Raw genomic sequence first — 18678 nt, forward strand, 5'->3', positions numbered from 1 at the left:
CGTCAACTCACGGCGTGTGACGTCACGATGGCGTTTTTCCGGTGGTTCCCGGAAGCTCTCGGCATGACGATTGCGGCTCGGCGTGTTGCGTCACCACACACGTGACGTCATTCGTCAACTCACGGCTTATGACGTCACGACGGCGTTCTTCCGGTGGTTCCCGGAAGCTTTCGGCATAACGATTGCGGCTCGGCGTGTTGCGTCACCACACACGCGCCGTGTCGGTCACGAGGCGTGTGACGTCACAGCAGGCGGGACGTCATCGTGCGTCCGATGTTTTTGTTGTCTGTCGCGAGCTTTGTGTGACATCATCGAATGTTACATCATTGAGGTGACATGACGTCACTTGGCATTAAAACGTCACCGACAACAGCAGCCGCCGTTCGCGAACTAAGTTGCGGGGTCGTCACCACGGCGCTTGTGCCAGGCTAGGTGCACGCTAAGTGCCACGCGAAGTGCCGAACGCCCGCCGCTGACAAGGAGGCCACGGGGCAGACCCAGCAGGTGCCATGGGGTCGACGGCTGGCTCGAGATGAGTGGCCGATGCACCACCAGTGCCCCCTACTGTGCCAACTTGCCGTGCTTTAGACACCCGGGGCGCTCCGCTCGTTGTTGTGAGCAGCGTCGCTCCTCCGCCCGTCGCCGCCGTTGTTGTTGTTGCTGGAGGGGTCGGCTGCCTCCAACTGCAACGTCCTTCACAAACTTCTCGACAACCTTCCTCAAATAACACTGCACCCGAGACGTACCCTGGGTGGTGGTGGTGGTGTGGTGGTGGTGGGACACACACACACACGTGTGCCCACACAGATATCTCCCATCGGATTATTATTCGAATCGGCCTCTTTATCTACGAACGACTTCACTGCTGAGCGCGCGGGACGCAACGCGAGTTGAACAATCATCTGGCGCGTGCGGCGTGGAACGCTGAGGAAGTAAGGAGATTGAACGCGGTAAGACGCGGTGGTGGTGGTGCGGTGGTGGTGGTGGTGGTGGTGCGGTGGTGGTGGTGGTGCGGTGGTGGTGGTGGTGCGGTGGTGGTGGTGGTGCGGTGGTGGTGGTGGTGCGGTGGTGGTGGTGGTGCGGTGGTGGTGGTGGTGCGGTGGTGGTGGTGCGGTGGTGGTGGTGCGGTGGTGGTGGTGCGGTGGTGGTGCGGTGGTGCGGTGGTGGTGGTGGTGCGGTGGTGGTGGTGGTGCGGTGGTGGTGGTGGTGCGGTGGTGGTGGTGGTGCGGTGGTGGTGGTGGTGCGGTGGTGGTGGTGGTGCGGTGGTGGTGGTGGTGCGGTGGTGGTGGTGGGCCGAGAGGACTGGAACGGGGGACGGGGAACCTCTGGCGTCTAGGCCCAGGGGTCTGCAACAATAAACAACATTACACAACATTACACAACAATACACAACATTACACAACAATACACAACATTACACAACAATAAATAACAATACACAAGAGGCGCGTTCAGTGCATGTGAGGAACGTCACGAAGCGGTGATTTAAAGAGTCGCAGGTTTGCCGACCACACAGAGTCCCGGGGTCCCTTCCCCCGGGGTCCACTACCACGGCACCACCACCACCGCTCCACCACCACCACCCCGTGTAGCCTCTAGCAGACTGTCTCTGGGGGCAAGTGGTGCTGGCGAGCGGTAGGCCGGACCAGCGCACGAGGTTGTGGGTGGGGTGGGTGGCCACCACCACGCTCAGGGCCACCTTTGTCTCCCTCGTGGCGATCTTTACGCACCGCGCGCCAGGTATTAATTTGAGGCTGAGTCGACCTAGGGGAGGAGGCCCCGTTTCAGATAATCGCCGCTGGTGGTGTTGGTGTTTGTTGGTGGTGGCGGCTGTGACCGGCAATAGAACTCCTTGTGGGTCCGCTGTTGTGTCTCAAGATCTTTGTGCTCCACTGTCGTGCCTAAAGATGCTGGTTATTTCTGCGCGTGTAATAACCGTACATACATGCTGGCACCACAGTCCAATTTTGAAAGATTTACCTGCATATCACTGACTTGGAATATTCATAGCAAGCATTGCCCCCGACTGCAAAAACTTGACAGGACCCTTCGGCCTTGAGACTCCGTGAGTGAGGCTATCCAGAGTAAACAAGTGTAAATACAAACTCCGTGTTAGTCCACGTGCCAGGACTAGATATTTCACTTGTGGATTCCAATTTTAAATGTGGTCAACAATAGTGTGTTATGTCATACACATTTCAAATGAGTGGATTGTCAAATAATTAACTTTTATGACCAATATACATATTTTTGTAGTACTTATGTGGTACCAAATTATGCTCTGACTCAGTGTTCTTCACTAATTTTCAGAGGGGGGGGGCACTTTCGCCGAAAAGACATGAGTTTGAGGACCACCACACATATGAAACCATTAGGGGTTTGACCGCATGATGATGGAGTGTTTTCACATTTGTGTAATGTCGGGGGCCGCACTAAAGGCCACCCAGGGCCTGCCAGTGGCCCATGGACCTTGCAACGAAGAACACCGATCTGAGCCGTGGCCTCTGCGTTTCAGTGTTAATTGTGTCTCAAGGGCCTTTCGTTCATGGTGGCTCAGAGCCAGAGCCGGCCCAGCCACTAAGCGACCCTTGCAATTGCAAAGGGCCCCGTGGCCAGCAGAGGGCCCCCTAGAGTCACTGCTAGCTCGTGGGTGAAAAAAATCATACATCAAAGGGGCCTCCAACCAAATTTTGCTTAGGGCCCCCAAAGGTCTAGGGCCGGTTCTGCTCAGAGCCGTGAGGTTGCTCGTTGAGATTTGCTGCGATGAATGCGCAGATGACCCCCCCCCAACCCCCCCCTCTGCTGATCCTAGGCTGCTGCGAAGAGCTCGTCATGAGCGGGGGTCTGGCTCCCAGCCGGAGCACGGTCTACGTGTCCAACCTGCCCTTCTCCCTCACCAACAGCGACCTGCACAAGGTGCATGGCACCCTGTCACGCACTCTCGCCACCTGCACGTGACGGGTGAACACGAAGTGAACAGGGAGCCGGGGAACACTGAAGCTAGAGTTCGAGGTAGGTAGGGATATTGTTCGGTTGGCTAGTCTGGTTATAATCGAGGATGGGGATCGTGCAAGGGGCTGTTTTCCTTGGTTTAGCTCAAGGTGAGGCTACCGTTCGGTGTGCCAGTGTGGTTAGGAGTAGGGCTTTTGTCCGATTGGCTAGTCTGGTAATAATTAAGGATAGGGATATTACTCCAGGCTGGTTGTCTTGGAATAGGAGTAGAGCTGGTGTTTCGTTGGCTAGTGTGCCATGTACCATTCCACTTTAAACCGACCTCTACATTCGTTTTATACTTCTGATTTTTACAGCGCCTCACTCCATCCGTGTAGTGAAAAACCGGAACCTCGGTCTATTTTCTTCGTCACTTTTGTCTCACTTTTTTCCCGTGGGTTCAGCAGATATTTCGTTTGCCAGAAATTGGCACTGCCTGCCTGTGGCGAAAATGTGGATTTTTTTTTTTTGTAAAGGTCATAACAGTGGAGGTGACAATCCTTGTAACTCCAGGCCATTTTGTTTATTATCCGTATAAATAAAGTCATCTGTGATGTGTTTTTTTGTTTCTTCCGAGAGCGAAACAGCACGGCCGCGAAAACCTGTAAACTAATTGGTACCATAAGGGTGTTGCTCCTCGGGTTGTACCAATTTGTGTACTGCTGCTTGTACGATGTCTTTCCTCCTTCCTATGTGCACTTTCTCTTTGTCAAACAGTGGGGAAGTTTTTGTGGCAGGAGAGCGGGCGACTGTGGTTGGAGACGTTATGATTGAGAAAGTCACATTATAACATGTTATTAGTTTTCTTGGTTCTTTCGGTAAAGTCACGTAGAAGGGAAATAATAAAAGAATAAAAATAAAATATAATAAAATACAATTCTCACGACGTTTCGGCCACAACGCAAGTAGTCATCCTCAGGTGAAGAACAGGTCTGTCGGAAAGACAGCGTCTGAAATGACGCTGTCTTTCCGACAGACGTCGTGAGAATTGTATTTTATTATGTTTTATTATTATTATTTTATTATTTCCCTTCTACGTGACTTTACCGAAAGAACCAAGAAGTTGAATCCCTGCAGTCACGAAAGCTTTAAATCGAAATATTATGGGTTATTTCGGTAAGTCACGTAGATAGAAAATAAAATAAAATAAACTGATCAAATAAAAGAAAAAGAAAAATTTTAAATGCAAATAATAAATTTAAAATGATAAAGCAAAAAACCCACGACGTTTCGATCGCAACACAAGCGGTCTTCATCAATATGAATTCCTGCAGTCACGAAAGTTTTATGTCAAAATCACATAACATTTTCAGTTAAACGTTTCAGCAACGCTATTTATTGAAGCTGATCTGGAAATCACATAAATGCCGGTTGACATTGAGATGAAGCCGAGGTATATTTTCATCATAATTGACCAAGTGTTCTAAAGAGCTGTGTTTTATCTTGTGTTTCAGATCATGGAAAAGCATGGTAAGGTTGTTAGGTAAGCAAATTATGCATTCATGAATCTGGCAGACGTAACGTAGTGACTGGGTGGCACAGTGATCAGCACACATACTTATTGTATATATTTTAATCCAACCCGAGCAAATAATAGTTTACTTCTATTGTATTTACATGGTTTCCCCAAATGCTGTATGGGCTTAAACGTGTTTTATCAATGTGTAATACACAAGTTGTCAATGTCATCTATCATTCGCTTAAATAAGTTTGATCAAATTGCACACTGACCGTTCACATTGCTTGCTCACGCCACTGCTGCTGGAAGGGACTACACTCGAGGGAGCTCTAGAGAGACTGGCTGACATTTTCAACACGAGCCCGGTGTCTTGGAAGAAGCCGGAGTGCCCAGACTTTGCCCCACGAAACACGACCTGCCAATCGAATAACCGGTGTGCCCTTTTAGACTGCTGGGTGGACAGAGGCACGGGGGAAATTAGGAAACCGGTATAATTTAGTGTTTTTTGTGCTTTATGTGATTCGTGCATTATACGGGCATCCTTTGTACGTGTAGAACTTCTTTTGCACCGTACGTAGCCAACCGTGCTCATCGGAGGTGCGGAGGAAGGACAAGAAACGATACAAAAAAAGTAGTTCTAAAGAAATTAGTTTTCAATCTAGATTTAAAAGTGCACAACTTCAGTGGCTTCCTAATATCGGAAGGAAAAGTGTTCCACACGGCCACAGCAGCGCATCCGAACGCGCACGATGCAGCGACTGTCTTTGTTCGATAGCCAGCCTAAATTCCCCTGCGCGTCTCCTGCAGGGTGACCGTCGTGCGTGACCGGGAGACGCGCCGCAGCAAGGGCGTGGCCTTCGTGCTCTTCCTGGACCGCGAGTCGGCGCAAAACTGCGTGCGCAAAGTCAACAACAAGGAGGTAAGCGCCACGTTCGCACGTCCACGATACTTGCAAGAGTTTCCCCTGTGTTTGGATTTCCTTGCTCTGAGCCCGAGAATTTGAGACAACGTGTCGATTTCGATTTAAAGGTTTCGTGACTGCAGGGATTCATCTTCTTGGTTCTTCCGGTAAAGTCACGTAGAAGGGAAATAATAAAATGATAAAAATAAAACATAATAAAATACAATTCTCACGACGTTTCGGCCACAACGCAAGCAGCCGTCCTCAGGTGCAGAACAGGTCTGTCGGAAAGACAGCGTCTGAAGGTCTGTCAGAAAGACAGCGTCATTCAGACGTGTCGATGTCGTGCTCGTCATATCACGTCTCGCCAAGCAAAGATGTTTAAAATGTTAAATAGCTTCCAAAATACGAGTGTTTAATGAATGCGCGCCCAACCTCGCCTAGATTTTTCCCCCGTCTCACTGTGGACGTCTCTCTCGGTGTGTGCAGCTGTTTGGTCGGACGCTGAAGGCAAGCATCGCCGTGGACAACGGTCGCGCATCGGAGTTCATCCGCCGCCGCACGTACACGGACAAGTCTCGCTGCTACGAGTGTGGGGCAAGTACTCCTACCCCACGCGCGCGTACAAGGGGCAAACGTGTCTTGCGTTTGTTGATGTATGATGACACTACACGAGTATATGTGTACATCCTTGGAATGATCTGTCTACTGACATTTGGCCTTTCAGATGTATGATGCACTTTCCGTTCTTTCACTGTGAGAGAGGGCATCCACCTTCGACAACATTCAAACCAACAATAGCGTAGTTCTCTGCTCCTCTGTTGAATGTTTCAAGAGTGAAATTTTATCAACACTTGGAGATGAGATTGGCATCGTTCCCTTCTCCTGCTGATGGTTTCGTGTTGGATTCTGTGTGTGTGCGTGCACGTGTGCCCCTTGGCTCTTAGGAGGATGGCCACCTCAGCTACATTTGTCCCAAGAATGTTCTTGGGGAGAGGGATCCACCAAAAAAGAAAGAAAAGAAGAAGAAAAAGAAGCTAGATGCTACACAAGAACAGGAGACGTAATGACCTCTTGCTTTGGCTACGGTTTTGGCAAAGGGGTCAAGATGGTCAGGGAAATTTAATGAAGTCTGCGAGCTTTTGGAAATGTCTTTAAAAATGAATTAGATTAACATAGGGCTGGTACTTCGTTGAAGTATTTTTAGTTTTTCTTTGAAATTGTTACTTTAACAGTTTTTAACAAAAAAATGTTTTGTAATAACAAAAAAAACAGCTCATGAATTATATACCACATTTTTCCCCACATCTCAGCCGCGAATGTCATTAAAATTGACTGTGCCAAAATAATAGCCTTTACCCATCACCGCTAATGCTTGTCCGTGTCTTGCATCGGCGTTCACAAACTGCGCGCTACACTCGCGCACCATCGCCGAGCGGGAATTGACTGATGGCCGCTGTTTGGTGCACGCGTGTTGCCCAGGAACGTGTCTGGGAGTGAAGAAGAAGGGGAGGACCCGGCCTTGGACAGCTTGAGCCAAGCCATCGCTTTCCAGGTGCCTTGAAGCAGCCGAGTCTCGGACTGGTCGACAGTACACCACTAAACGAGTCTGCATATCAATTTAGCTTCGGTTTACACAGACCCCGCCCCATGGTAATTTGTGATGGATATTGTAAAATTACATTTTGAGCATCAGAGGGTAGTGCAGATGCTCACACACACACGGACCAGCAGGGGTGAGGTATGCGTTCAGAGTTTTTGGCTGCTATACATTTCCATGTGATTAGGCACTTAATTGGGGTTTCATTTGTGGCCAGGTCGCTTCTGAAAACCGGCCATATGGCTCAGCGGGGCCTTACCTAGTAAAATAAAAAATTGTTTAAATATTTTAGTTTTAAACAACCCCCACGACCTGCATGGCATGGGGGGGAGGCCTTCAGCAGTGGACTAATCAAGGGCCGTGCAGGTACATCACTGTGGAGGTAAAAGACCCTTTTGGTATAAACACATTCAACAGTCGGCTAATGAGCCTTAACAGCAAAACACCAACCATGCATATTAAACATGCGCAGTGCATGTATAGCAATGTGTGCGTGTCTTGCTCCTGTTTGTGCTGTATTGTTGTCCGATGGGTTTTCGAGTTGTACCGCGTGTTGGTTGGCGTGTTGTCCGACACGATCTGGGACATCACACTGAACAAGGTGCGGTAAAAAACCGTGTCTATTAATTTATAATGGATGTATTCATCTTCTTGGTTCTTTCGGTAAAGTCACGTAGAATGGAAATAATAAAATAATAAAAATAAAACATAAAATAATTATCACCACGTTTCGGCCACAACGCAAGCAGCCGTCCTCAGGTGAAGAAACGCAAGCAGCCGTCTTCACCTGAGGACGGCTGCTTGCGTTGTGGCCGAAACGTCGTGAGAATTGTATTTAATTATGTTTTATTTTTATTATTTGATTACTTCCCTTCTACGTGACTTTACCGAAAGAACCAAGAAGATGAATCCCTGCAGTCACGAAAGCTTTAAATCGAAATGGATGTATTGTTTGCTTTGCTCGTTGCGCTTTGTGCTGGGCGACGCGTTGTGTTCCGCAGCACGCGCGTGTGGAGGAGGAACGGCGCCATTTCGGTGGCGGTGGTAACGGTGGGGATGGCCAGCCCGGGACCTCGGACGCCGACGGCACGCGGCACCGCATCAAGCAGAGCCACTACTTCAGCGACGAGGAGGAGCTCAGCGATTGACGCCCGCTGACCTCTCTCACTGGCAGACGACGGGGCCCAGCGTCCCTTGTGCGTCGTTCACCAAGACGGGGCGGTAGTGTAGCCTGGAATGGCGCTGATCTGCAGCGTAGTGCTGGAAAAAATTGAATAGCCCTATCGTTAACCCCAACCCCATTTATCTCGCTTCTCCCATACATAGTTGTGGTGCACCCATAATAAATACACCCATTACTCTTCCCCTTGAGCCCAAAAACAAATTTTTCTTGAAGGTAGCAGTGTTTTGCAGAGCAGCGGTATTTTGAATCACGCCAGAAGTTCCCATATGAACACTGGGTTCCGTATGCAAGCGTTTGCTTTTTGCCACTCGCTGCAAGATTTCACATTTGTTTCAAGTTTATTTTGTTTAAGCAGGGTGAGAACTCGAAGAGACCAAGATAAAGTTTTATTTGCAAGTGACTTGGAACACCAATAGCAGTATCGGACCTCTAGTGGCGAGAGATACAGTAAAACCTTGGATTGCGAGTAACTTGGTCTGCGAGTGTTTTGCAAGACGAGCAAATTTTTTAAATAAATAATAATTTGATAAACGGAGCGAGGTCTTGCAATACGAGTAGTACGTACAGTATACGCTTTGTCTGCCGAGCGTCACGTGATCACAACTGATATACGAGTGCTTTGGATTACAAACACGTTTCCGGAACGAATTATGCTCGCAATCCAAGGTTTTACTGTATTGGACTCTTCTCTGCATGCTTGTGGGTATGAGCATCCAAATGCGACCTTGGTTGTTGGCGAGTGGATTGCCTGAGCTGTGTGCAGCTCACCGGACGCTGTGCGAACACATGCCAGACTCTTTTTTTCCCTGTTCGTGGCACCGTGGCGTATCGCCATTCACGAGATCATTTAAACTTACTTTTTCAGGAACGCAACAATTGTAATAGAAGTTTTGTCATTCAAATGTAACTAAATATTTTGTGAAATTGGCTGAAGAGGCAAACATCTGTAAATAAATGTGTGTGTATATATATTTTTACGAATGTAAAAAAAATGTGGAACAAACATTAGACCGTGAATGTTTTTTTATTCATCTTGCACTGTTTCTCGCAGTGGGCATATTGAATTATGGAGAGTGGAAGTCAAAGGAAAAAAAGAAAGGTCTTGAATAGGTGCAAGGAGTCTCCAGTACAGATTGCTGGTGGCAAGGGAGTTCCAGACTATGGGGACATTAAAAGAAAACGAGCAACCTCCCACTGAGTGAACGTTGACCGGGAAATTCGACCGAATGCGTTTATTACTGAAGCAGCGTGTGCGTTGAGGGGAGTAGAGTGGGATGAGAAGGCAGAGGTAATTAGCTTAAAATAAATGTTCTTTAACCAGGTGGGAACTCGAGAGACAAAGATAGTCTTATTTGCAAGCATGACCTGGTACACCTAAATTATTATTAGGTAACGGATAAATGCATGGGGGATCTTCAAAAATGCAATTCTGAACATGGTTCCAGGATTTGATGGAATGTGAGCGGAGCATGATAGATATGGTCTCGTTCATTGGTGGGGTTAAAACGTTTTGCAGTGGCATTTTAGATACGGAGTTTAGAGAGGAGGGAATTTTGGAGGCTGCAGAGGAAATGCAATCATCGAAGTCGAGATGGGATTAAGGCATCGATGAGTGTCGGCACCAGCTGAGGAAATGGAGGAAAATTGAAATTTTACGATAAAACATGATGTAACTTATTTCATAATAAAAGTGACAAAACGAGCGGTAAAAAAGTTGGATTAATTGCTTAATTTCCATGACGGTATTTACGTTGTTCTCCGTTAAGAAAAAAAAAATATTTGTTTCTGAAGAAACATCAACAATGTTCAATAGAAGGCATTCACTTATATTGAGTAGGCCGGGACAGTGATCTCGCCAGGAACATTTTAATGATCAAAAATGATAAATCCACTGCCAAACAATGGTCCCCTCCTCACACCGTTGCCATCCGCGTAACTTTGCGATTCCACAAGCCATTTGGACATTTGAGCTGATCCCATCACACGCGCCGGGCTGGAAGGGCAGTCAGATGAGGGGCCGTCCATAAATGACGTCACGCATCTAAGGGGGGGGGGTTAGACATTTGTGACGATGTGTGACGAGAGGGGGGGGGGTGAGAAATGTGACGTCACATCAAAATGCGCAACTTTTAATAAATATGGAATTGTTTAAACAACACTAATTGTTATAACAACACTCATACAACATCAGAGTGCAGCGCCACATTAAATACGCACTACAATGACAATAGTTTAAAGCGATTTGAAGCATGTTTTATTTTCAAAATGGAAATATGGTTTTGGGGGGAGGGGGGTGCAGAGCTTTGTGACGTCATATTTGAGGGGGGGGGTCTGACTTTGTGACGCCGTGTGACGAGGGGGGGGGTGTAAAAATCGTACAAAATCGCGTGACGTCATTTATGAACAAGAAAACATCTTAAAGTGACTATGTGACTAAGTGCAAACAGAAAATCCAAGAAAAGACAGCAAAATATTGCAGAAAAGGCATCGTACACCAACGCTGTGTGCAAAAATGCCAGTAGGATGCAAGTCAAACAACAACAACAACCACAAGACAACTTAGATTAAGGCCATCAGTCTAACTCCGTACTACAACAAACAAACATGGCCAAACCAAATTTTTTTTCGAAATCACCAAAAGAAAGCCACAAATGGCTCTGTATTCGATTAAGGTGTTGGTGTGTGGTGGTTGCTTTGAATGACCCTTCTTTTAACACGGTTGTTAAGCACGGACCCAAAACGTCAAACGACCAGCAACAAACAACACCATCAAGTTTAAACCGAAAACTTTGAACGTGTTTTTTATATTGAGCGAGGATAACACATTCCTGCGGAGGGAGCTGGTAGGAACGTTGGGTTGCTCGGTCAATGGCCAGGGTCAACGGCGGCGTGGTGTATTCTGCAAATATGCCCGACTGTGAGGGCGGGCACAAGCCGGCGTGAGTAGGTTAAACGTTGAGTTTTATAAGGGCACCACGGGGTGACCAGCCCCTCCCCACCCAGCCCCACCCCCCACCCAGCCCCACCCTCCCCACCCAGCCCCACCCTCCCCACCCAGCCCCTCCCCTCCCAGCCCCACCCTCCCCACCCAGCCCCTCCCCACCCTCCCCTCTCCACTCAGCCCCACCCTCCCCACCCAGCCCCTCCCCACCCTCCCCACCCAGCCCCTCCCCACTCCACTCAGCTCTACCCTTCCCATTTTTGGATTCACGACGGACGGACACAATAATCCCCTGTGGGCAGGTGTAACCAGGAGGTTCCTACCAGTATAATAGCTTAAAACTATCTTAAGAGAGACTGCATCGGGTTTCTACTTAGTAGAATGTCGTTATAATATTTTAGAGCAAGGGACAATTCTATTTATTTTCTTATGGGATTTAAAGTTACTTCGATATAGTTGCAAAGGCAGAAAATATTTAGGAGAATCGATCCCTAATAACTTCAGTCAATGAGAATCGATTCATAACAATTCATGCATTTGAATCGATTCCAAAATCAGTTAAATAGTTTAAATCGCCCGAATAGAATCGCTGATGAGACGAATAATGCCGATCATTGTCTATATTATAACCCACTTCGAATGCTGCAATCACGAATCGTTAAATAAACGCTCAAGAAATAACAACAATAGTCGTAAGTTGACAAAAATAAAAATTACATTTATAAAAAAATATTCATATAAATTCAGCCAATGGCGACGCGGCTTCTACCGGCCGGGCTCGTATTGTCGCCGCTGATTGGATGAGACATCTGCTTTGAACGCGAGTTCCGGCCGCATTAATTAGCCGAGCTGCTGCTGCTTCGTCTTCATCATCGATAATCATCAATAATCATTAATAATCATCGCCAGCCATGATCTATCCACCGCTGGATGAAGACCTCTCGTCTCTGCGGCGCAACGCACGCGGCTGACCTCCGTGTGATCGCACACAAAACGGTGAAAGCGCAGCACCTGCAATTGCCTCCACTGCAGGACGGTCGCTTGGCCTACTCTTCCACGCCGACCACACGTTTCTTTAAAGGAGGTAGGGTCAGCCACACCGTGACCCCCACACGCCCGCCTGGTTGTGTCCCATTGACGCTGCTGGGTTGGACACAGAGGCGACGGGGAGATCTTTTAATGAGTAATGTTAAAGTATAACTTAATTAAAAACACGCTCTAATGAAGTGTACCGTACTAGTAATGGATAAAACTCCACGACTCCAAGAAGTGGCACGTAACGTAAGGGGGTCGTGGGCAATTACAGCCAACGTGAGTTGAGCGTGGACAATTGGAGCCAAGCCGAAACATAACATCTAAAAAAGAATGCTTAAAAATAAATATGTTGTATTTTTATGAGAGAATATCGTATTGTCATCAGTATGACATAAGTATACCAAGTTTGCAGTCGATGCCACATTGGGAAGTGGGTTAAAATTGAGTTACAAGATTTGAGGATACAACAGACGGTTAAAAAACGTGTAATAATAACAATAACAACAATAAAATAAACTATAGTACTGTATACCCTTTCAACTGGTACAAAAACTGACACCTTTATACAAGGGATCATGTTTGCAATAACCACAACACAAGCAGTCAAAATGCAAAATATAATAATAGGTTTTTACCCTTTCAACTGGTACAAAACTGACACCTTTATACAAGGGATCATATTTGCAATAACCACAACACAAGCAGTCAAAATGCAAAATATAGTAATAGGGTTTTACCCTTTCAACTGGTACAAAAACTGACACCTTTATACAAGGCATCATGTTTGCAATAACCACAACAAAAGCAGTCAAAATGCAAACAAAAAGAAACAACTCTGATGATGATAATGATATGCACTGTCCTTGAAGTTGATTGGTCCACACCCGAGACAGCTTTCCTTAGAGCCTAGTCTCCATTGGTGTTGGACCAGATGACGCCAAAAGGCGTACAACTCAAAAGACAGTGCACTATCAGAGTATTGAGAGCTCGGGGTAAGCATTTACACTATGAGACATCCTTTACCAGTGGCAAAATATAGTAGTAGGTTTTTACCCTTTCAACTGGTACTGTGACCTGTGGATTGTCACCCGACGTCACAGTTTAAGCCTCTTTGCGGAGACTCCACTATTAACAATACTCGGTGTTACATTTATATTTAATTTATATTTAAAGCTTTCGTGACTGCAGGGATTCATATTCTTGGTTCTTTCGGTAAAGTCACGTAGAAGGGAAATAATAAAAATAAAACAATAAAATGATCACGACGTTTCGATTGCAACACAAGCAATCGTCATCAGGTGTGAAAACCAAAGCAAGAACATTTGAAATGGCCATTTGCAGTGACAGACATGGCTGAGGTGTGTGCACGCGCGCATCACTTGGTAGTCGTGGGAATGTAAAGATATTGCTGTACAGTGGATGTAAGCACAGTGAACAGGGGAGATGTGTAATACAGTACATGCACAACTATGGTGGGATTAGCCAATAGGAGCAGCAGAGAAGAAGTTACCACGTTTTTTTAAAATTTCTAAATATCTGCCTATTTTCGTTGTCATTCACCTGCTTCATTGATAAAACTCGTGAGTATACATTTTGATGTCAATTACATTTTGTGTGATGAATAATGATGTTGACCACAAATCCACCAGCTGGGCGCATTTTAGATCAAGGTGGAATGGTGGCGCAGTGCTTAGCACACTGCACTACGAACACGGCAACCTGAGTTAGATTCCTGACCACGGCTAACATCAGTGGTGAATATCTGAACCGTTCCCGGGCTACCCTTTAGTCAACTTGCATCTGCAGTGATGTGTAAACATTGGCGTTGGTCGGAGGAGGGGGGGGGGATAAAAAGCGGCCTAGTGCGGTGCCAGCCACACCACCCTGCTCGTGCGCAATTCTGCCCCGAATCGATGCTCACCAACTGAACTTTCCCCAACAATTTGTACTCTTATACGGGTACATTTTCTTGCCTTTGTTCCAGCTCAGAGCGGGTGCCATGATGACAGATCCCATCACGTTCCCGAGCAGTGAGCCCGGCAGGATGGGACGGAGCAACGGAATGGCGCTCTCCGCGAGCAGCTCGTGCGGGTGGGACTCTGAAGACGACGACTTCGACTCGGCGAGCGCGCGATGCGGTCCTCCTGCGCCCAAGTGCCTGGGGAAGGACCGCAAACTCTCCCGGCGCAACAACACGCGCGGCGCCGCGTTGCCGGCGAGCCACGATGCTGCTGCTGCTGCTGCTTCCAAAACTCCAGCCGCCGGCGCGACAGCGTGGGAGGACGGCTCGTCTTCGAGGGGTGTCGAGGGGCAGCCCGGACCGGACATGGAGTGTGCGCGTGGTCGGAGAGCGGAGGAGCACCGGCAGAAGCCCGAAGACGCGAAGAAGCGGCGAGTGGCGCGAAACCCCGCCGAGGTGTCTGACCTGCCCGGCGGCTCGACCGGCAACGTTGGTGCAGAGCACGTGGCGAGGGTCGCGACAGCTGCGGGTACATCTACAAACGCGCTCGTGTGTGCGCATGGTGCGAGCTGATTGAGCGAGCTCCATGCTTATACTTGTTGTGTCCTCTCGCATTCACACATTCTTAAACTCGAACACAGTAGAAGTTGGATATAAGCACACCCCTTGGGAGCAACACCAGGTGTGCTTCGATTCCAAAGTAGTGTGCTTGTATTAGAAGTTTCCTTCCGCCTTGCCCCTACTAGTGTAATGTTGCTTATATTACAACTGTGTTAATAATATGTGCTTATAACCAGCTTCTATACATAATCTGTAATTGTGTGAGTGCTTTTTTCATTACAGCAGATTAAACGCTGCCACCTTTGAAATGTAAGCACACAGGCAGTCACAATCTCAGTTCTAAAGCGAGATAAACGCCACGTGGGGCCACGTGGCGAATATTCGAGCGAGTGCGTCGCCGTCAAACCCACAGACGGGCACGCGGACGTCGCGCAGGATGACCGGCGTCCGCAACCGGCGGGCGACCACAGCGCTGGCACCGGGAAGGCGACCGCCGAGCGTCTGGTGCAGGCGCCGTCGACCGCGGGCTTGGGAGCCGGCACGGGCGACGAGGCGGCTGCTGCTGCTCGCTCGGGCGAACGCTCGCCCAAACCCGGCGGTGAAAATTTGCGGGCGGCCGAGGCGTCGCGAGCGGACTCTGTCGCAAAGCAGGACGGCATCGTCGCCTCACCGTCGGCGACCGAGGGCGCCCGCGAGGGAGCGATCGGGGAGGCTCGGCTGCCGCTGCCCGCGCCGATTCCGCCTGAGCCGCACGGAGCGGCCGACGATGGCGACAGCGTCGGCGTGATTGTTGTAGCCGAGTGGCCGGCGGGGAAGACGGCTGCCGCCTCGGTCGCTCCGAGTACGAGCGTGGACGTCGCGGATAAGCCGAGGCCTCGCGTCAAGGACCTGGTGTTGGAAAATCTTCAGAAATACAGGTAGAGTGGATGGCTCCCCATGTGTGTGGGTTCATCAAGAGCAGTGCTCCTCCTTAACTGGCCAGTTGCTTGTAGGCTTGTGAGGGCAGCTGGGAGAGCTAGAGGTCAGTGTGCTTGTTGCTACTGATCCACTTGGGCATTGGGTCCCTTTTTGATCTTTTTTGGGACAATTTACAAGCTCTGATCTGTGTTCGATGGTAAATGTTTATAGCCCCTGTGATGTAATTCGCAAGGATTGGGTATTGCTGGTTTCATAGCCTAAATTTAAAATAATTAACACTTATAATGTTCACAATACATGCATCAAAATCATATCTGAATTAATAATCAAATATGTATGATTGATAGAAATGATATCCAAAATATATACGAAGAATATGCCAGTGTGCCTTTTGCGCTAATTCAGCATGTCAATAAGGGTATATCGTCCATTCGCAAAGAATTATCATTGGACAGCCGTTTCAACTGTGGTTGAAATGTTGGCAACATATTTCCATTTGTATATTTTTACCACGAGGTGGCAGATGCGTAACCCAAAACTACACCATTACGAGAAAAAGCAAAATGTATAATGTTTGTACGTGTGATTTTTAAGTGTTATCTGCGTGGAACAAGAATTTGAAAGTTTTGTTTGGGAAAAAAAAATCGCCAGAATCACAGGCCTGGTATCGTATTTTTTTTTTTATATATGATACATTGATTCAAATAAATTGCGTTTTGGCAGGCCCTCTCATTTATGTTGTCTGCTTTGCATGTCGTGTCTTATTCGTTATGCAGGATGCCTTCGTGTACATCCTGCATAACGAATAAGACACGACATGCAAAGCAGACAACATAAATGAGACGGCACAATTGAGACAAATATACAATCAAGTTTTTTTATTAATCGAAATCCTGATCCACAATTGTGGAAAACAGTTTAATTGACAGGGGGATAGTTGGTCGTGAGCGTGTATTGTTCCATGCCAACAAACAACTCTAAATCAAACAAACCGAAACCACAAATAACTTTAAGGCCTTCATCTATCAGAAGATGGAATGGGTGTTGATGATTGTTAACCGTGGTGGTGGTGTTTACTGCTTGTGTTCGCAGGTGGCAGGCTCCTGAGAGAATCCAGCTTAGTCCCGACTCAGGTATGCGTTCGGAACACGTGCAGGCCTATGTGAACTAACAAGCACATTGTCTTTTCTCTTTACTGCCAGGCCAGTGTTTTCCCTTATAACTGTGCTGTACTCAGTCCTGAACGGCTGTACCTGTGCTGTGAGTTTCTGACATTCCAAACATTCTCATTAAAATTTCTACACATTTGAAAATGCCTTTCTACTCTTAGGTTTTTTCGGTAAAGTCACGTAGGTAAAATAATAAAAACAATAAATAATAAATAAAAATACCACAATTGATTATTATTTTACTTTATTATGATTTTTTTACCTACGTGACTTTACCGAAAAAAATCTAAGTATGAATCCTTGCAGTCACGAAAGCTTCAAATCTAGAATAAATGCCTTTCTGTTGGATACGATGTTTTTGTAGTCCTTTGTGTATTTCTGTATATCAATTTTTTTTCACACCAGTTCTTCACAGAACTGGGACGAGTAACCTATTGAGCCGATTCATTTATAGGGCAAGTTCGCTAGTGCCAACACCACTTTTAGATCATCATTACGAGAGTGATTGGTGACCCCATGTTACAGAAACAAAGTGACAGACGGGCAATGCATCCTTTCGACTTGAATCGAAGAGCACTGTCACAAACGCATCTTGGGACAAATATTTCCACCACTAAATCCGTGAACAGAATGTTAACGCTGGTGTGCGGGCACCGCAGGAGGCACGGCGTCGGTGCTCAGCGACGAACAGCTGGCGCGGGTTTTGCAACAGCAGGAGGAGGAGGAGCGGCTGTTGCTGCTCGCTCCTGGGCTTGAGTATGCCCCCCTTGGTGAAGTGCCCTCAGGGCTCTGCTTCTGCCACGTCTGCCAGAAGGAGCTGACGCACATGAACAGCGTGCGCAGACAGCAGCACATCAACAGGTTTGCCACCAGACCAAGGGTGGGGAAGGGGAGGTCACGCCTTCTGCACTACTGCTCATGTTATGGCGAGTCCGTATTTAATAATAGGGTTTTTCCCCTTTTTTTCTGGCAACAAAACTGAAACCTTTTAACAAGGACATTAACCACAATACTTGCAGTCAAAATGCAAACAAAAAACACACTCTGATTATATATGCATTGTCCTTGAAACTGATTGGTCCACACCAAGGGACGGCTTTCTTTTGGTGTGGACCAATCAGTTTCAAGGACAATGCATATATTATCATAGTGTGTTTTTGTTTGCATTTTGACTGCAAGTATTGTGGTTAATGCAGACATGAATCCTTGTGAAAAGGTTTCAGTTTTGTTGCCAGAAAAAAAGAGGAAACACCCTATTATTATATTTTGGTACTGGCAAAGGAGAATGATGAGTCCGTATTTTTTACATTCCTTGCATATTTATTTGTCACAGGCACAAGTGTTGGAGCTACACGTAGCGGCCAACTGTGCAATCAGTTACATTTCTGTTTTATATGACAATGCAGTAGTGACGGTATATTTGTGATACCACTGCGTATGTTTTGGCGGTCGTGCCGCGTAGCCCTACGATGTGTTTTCGGGATGTACCGCGTGTCGTTCGGCGTGATAATCCCACGTTTTACTGCAACACGTGCAGGGCTTCTGTTCACTTCCTGAACGCAATTGAGGCCTTTCCGCCAGCAGTGGCATGAACAAGCGGCTCACCTTTACCTTTACGCAGCCGAGAGACACGTTGACATGTCGTGTTGTCGTAGGTGTTTAGACGATCAGGAACAGTTGGGCCCGGGCCAGGCGCCGGCCTCCGCTGGTGGCGCCGGTGTAGCCGCTGCAGCGGGTGCGGCGGTGCCCGAGTGCCCCATTTGCGGGCGCCATTTCCAGACGGAGAAGGCGCGCGCCGGCCACCTCAAGCGCTGCGCACGCGAGCTGCACGTGGCGTCGCGCGACCTGGTACTTGCTGTGCAGCGCCAGCAAGCGCAGGCCGGCACGGCGGCACCGCCTGCCATCACCACCGCTGCCGCCGCAGGCAGGTGAGATGACCCGGCAGCTCGCCGTGATGTGG

The 18678-nt window shown here is 47.8% G+C and overlaps 2 protein-coding genes across 5 annotated transcripts in view; both read left to right on the plus strand.

Moving 5' to 3' along the window:
* Nucleotides 1-275: 275 nt before the first annotated feature.
* Nucleotides 276-9910, plus strand: ZCRB1 (zinc finger CCHC-type and RNA binding motif containing 1). Of its 3 annotated transcripts, none has more exons than XM_078867102.1 (8): nt 276-932; nt 2813-2916; nt 4446-4474; nt 5258-5369; nt 5841-5948; nt 6299-6414; nt 6834-6906; nt 7953-9910. In XM_078867102.1, exons 2-8 carry the CDS (start codon nt 2833-2835, stop codon nt 8097-8099), a joined length of 669 nt encoding a protein of 222 aa, XP_078723228.1. In that variant the 5' UTR covers nt 276-932; nt 2813-2832; the 3' UTR covers nt 8100-9910. The 3 variants fall into 3 exon arrangements, with proteins under 3 accessions (XP_078723228.1, XP_078723227.1, XP_078723229.1); XM_078867101.1 differs by having other exon boundaries at nt 277-950; nt 7953-9909; XM_078867103.1 differs by lacking the exons at nt 276-932; nt 2813-2916 and adding an exon at nt 2938-3012.
* Nucleotides 9911-11890: 1980 nt separating this feature from the next.
* SLX4 (SLX4 structure-specific endonuclease subunit) overlaps nt 11891-18678 on the plus strand; it is a 32628-nt gene continuing 25840 nt past the window's right edge. The window contains exons 1-6 of one of the 2 annotated variants that reach the window (XM_078867104.1): nt 11891-12071; nt 14095-14599; nt 15044-15548; nt 16642-16682; nt 17378-17579; nt 18374-18646. In XM_078867104.1, the coding sequence (XP_078723230.1) occupies nt 12006-12071; nt 14095-14599; nt 15044-15548; nt 16642-16682; nt 17378-17579; nt 18374-18646 (1592 nt within the window). In that variant the 5' untranslated portion in view covers nt 11891-12005. Of the gene's footprint in view, nt 12160-14094; nt 14600-15043; nt 15549-16641; nt 16683-17377; nt 17580-18373; nt 18647-18678 lie in introns of both variants that reach the window. The other variant, XM_078867105.1, reaches the window with a different exon arrangement.

The sequence above is a fragment of the Lampetra fluviatilis genome, chromosome 23 (genome assembly GCF_964198595.1).
Source record: "Lampetra fluviatilis chromosome 23, kcLamFluv1.1, whole genome shotgun sequence".
NCBI lineage: Eukaryota > Metazoa > Chordata > Hyperoartia > Petromyzontiformes > Petromyzontidae > Lampetra > Lampetra fluviatilis.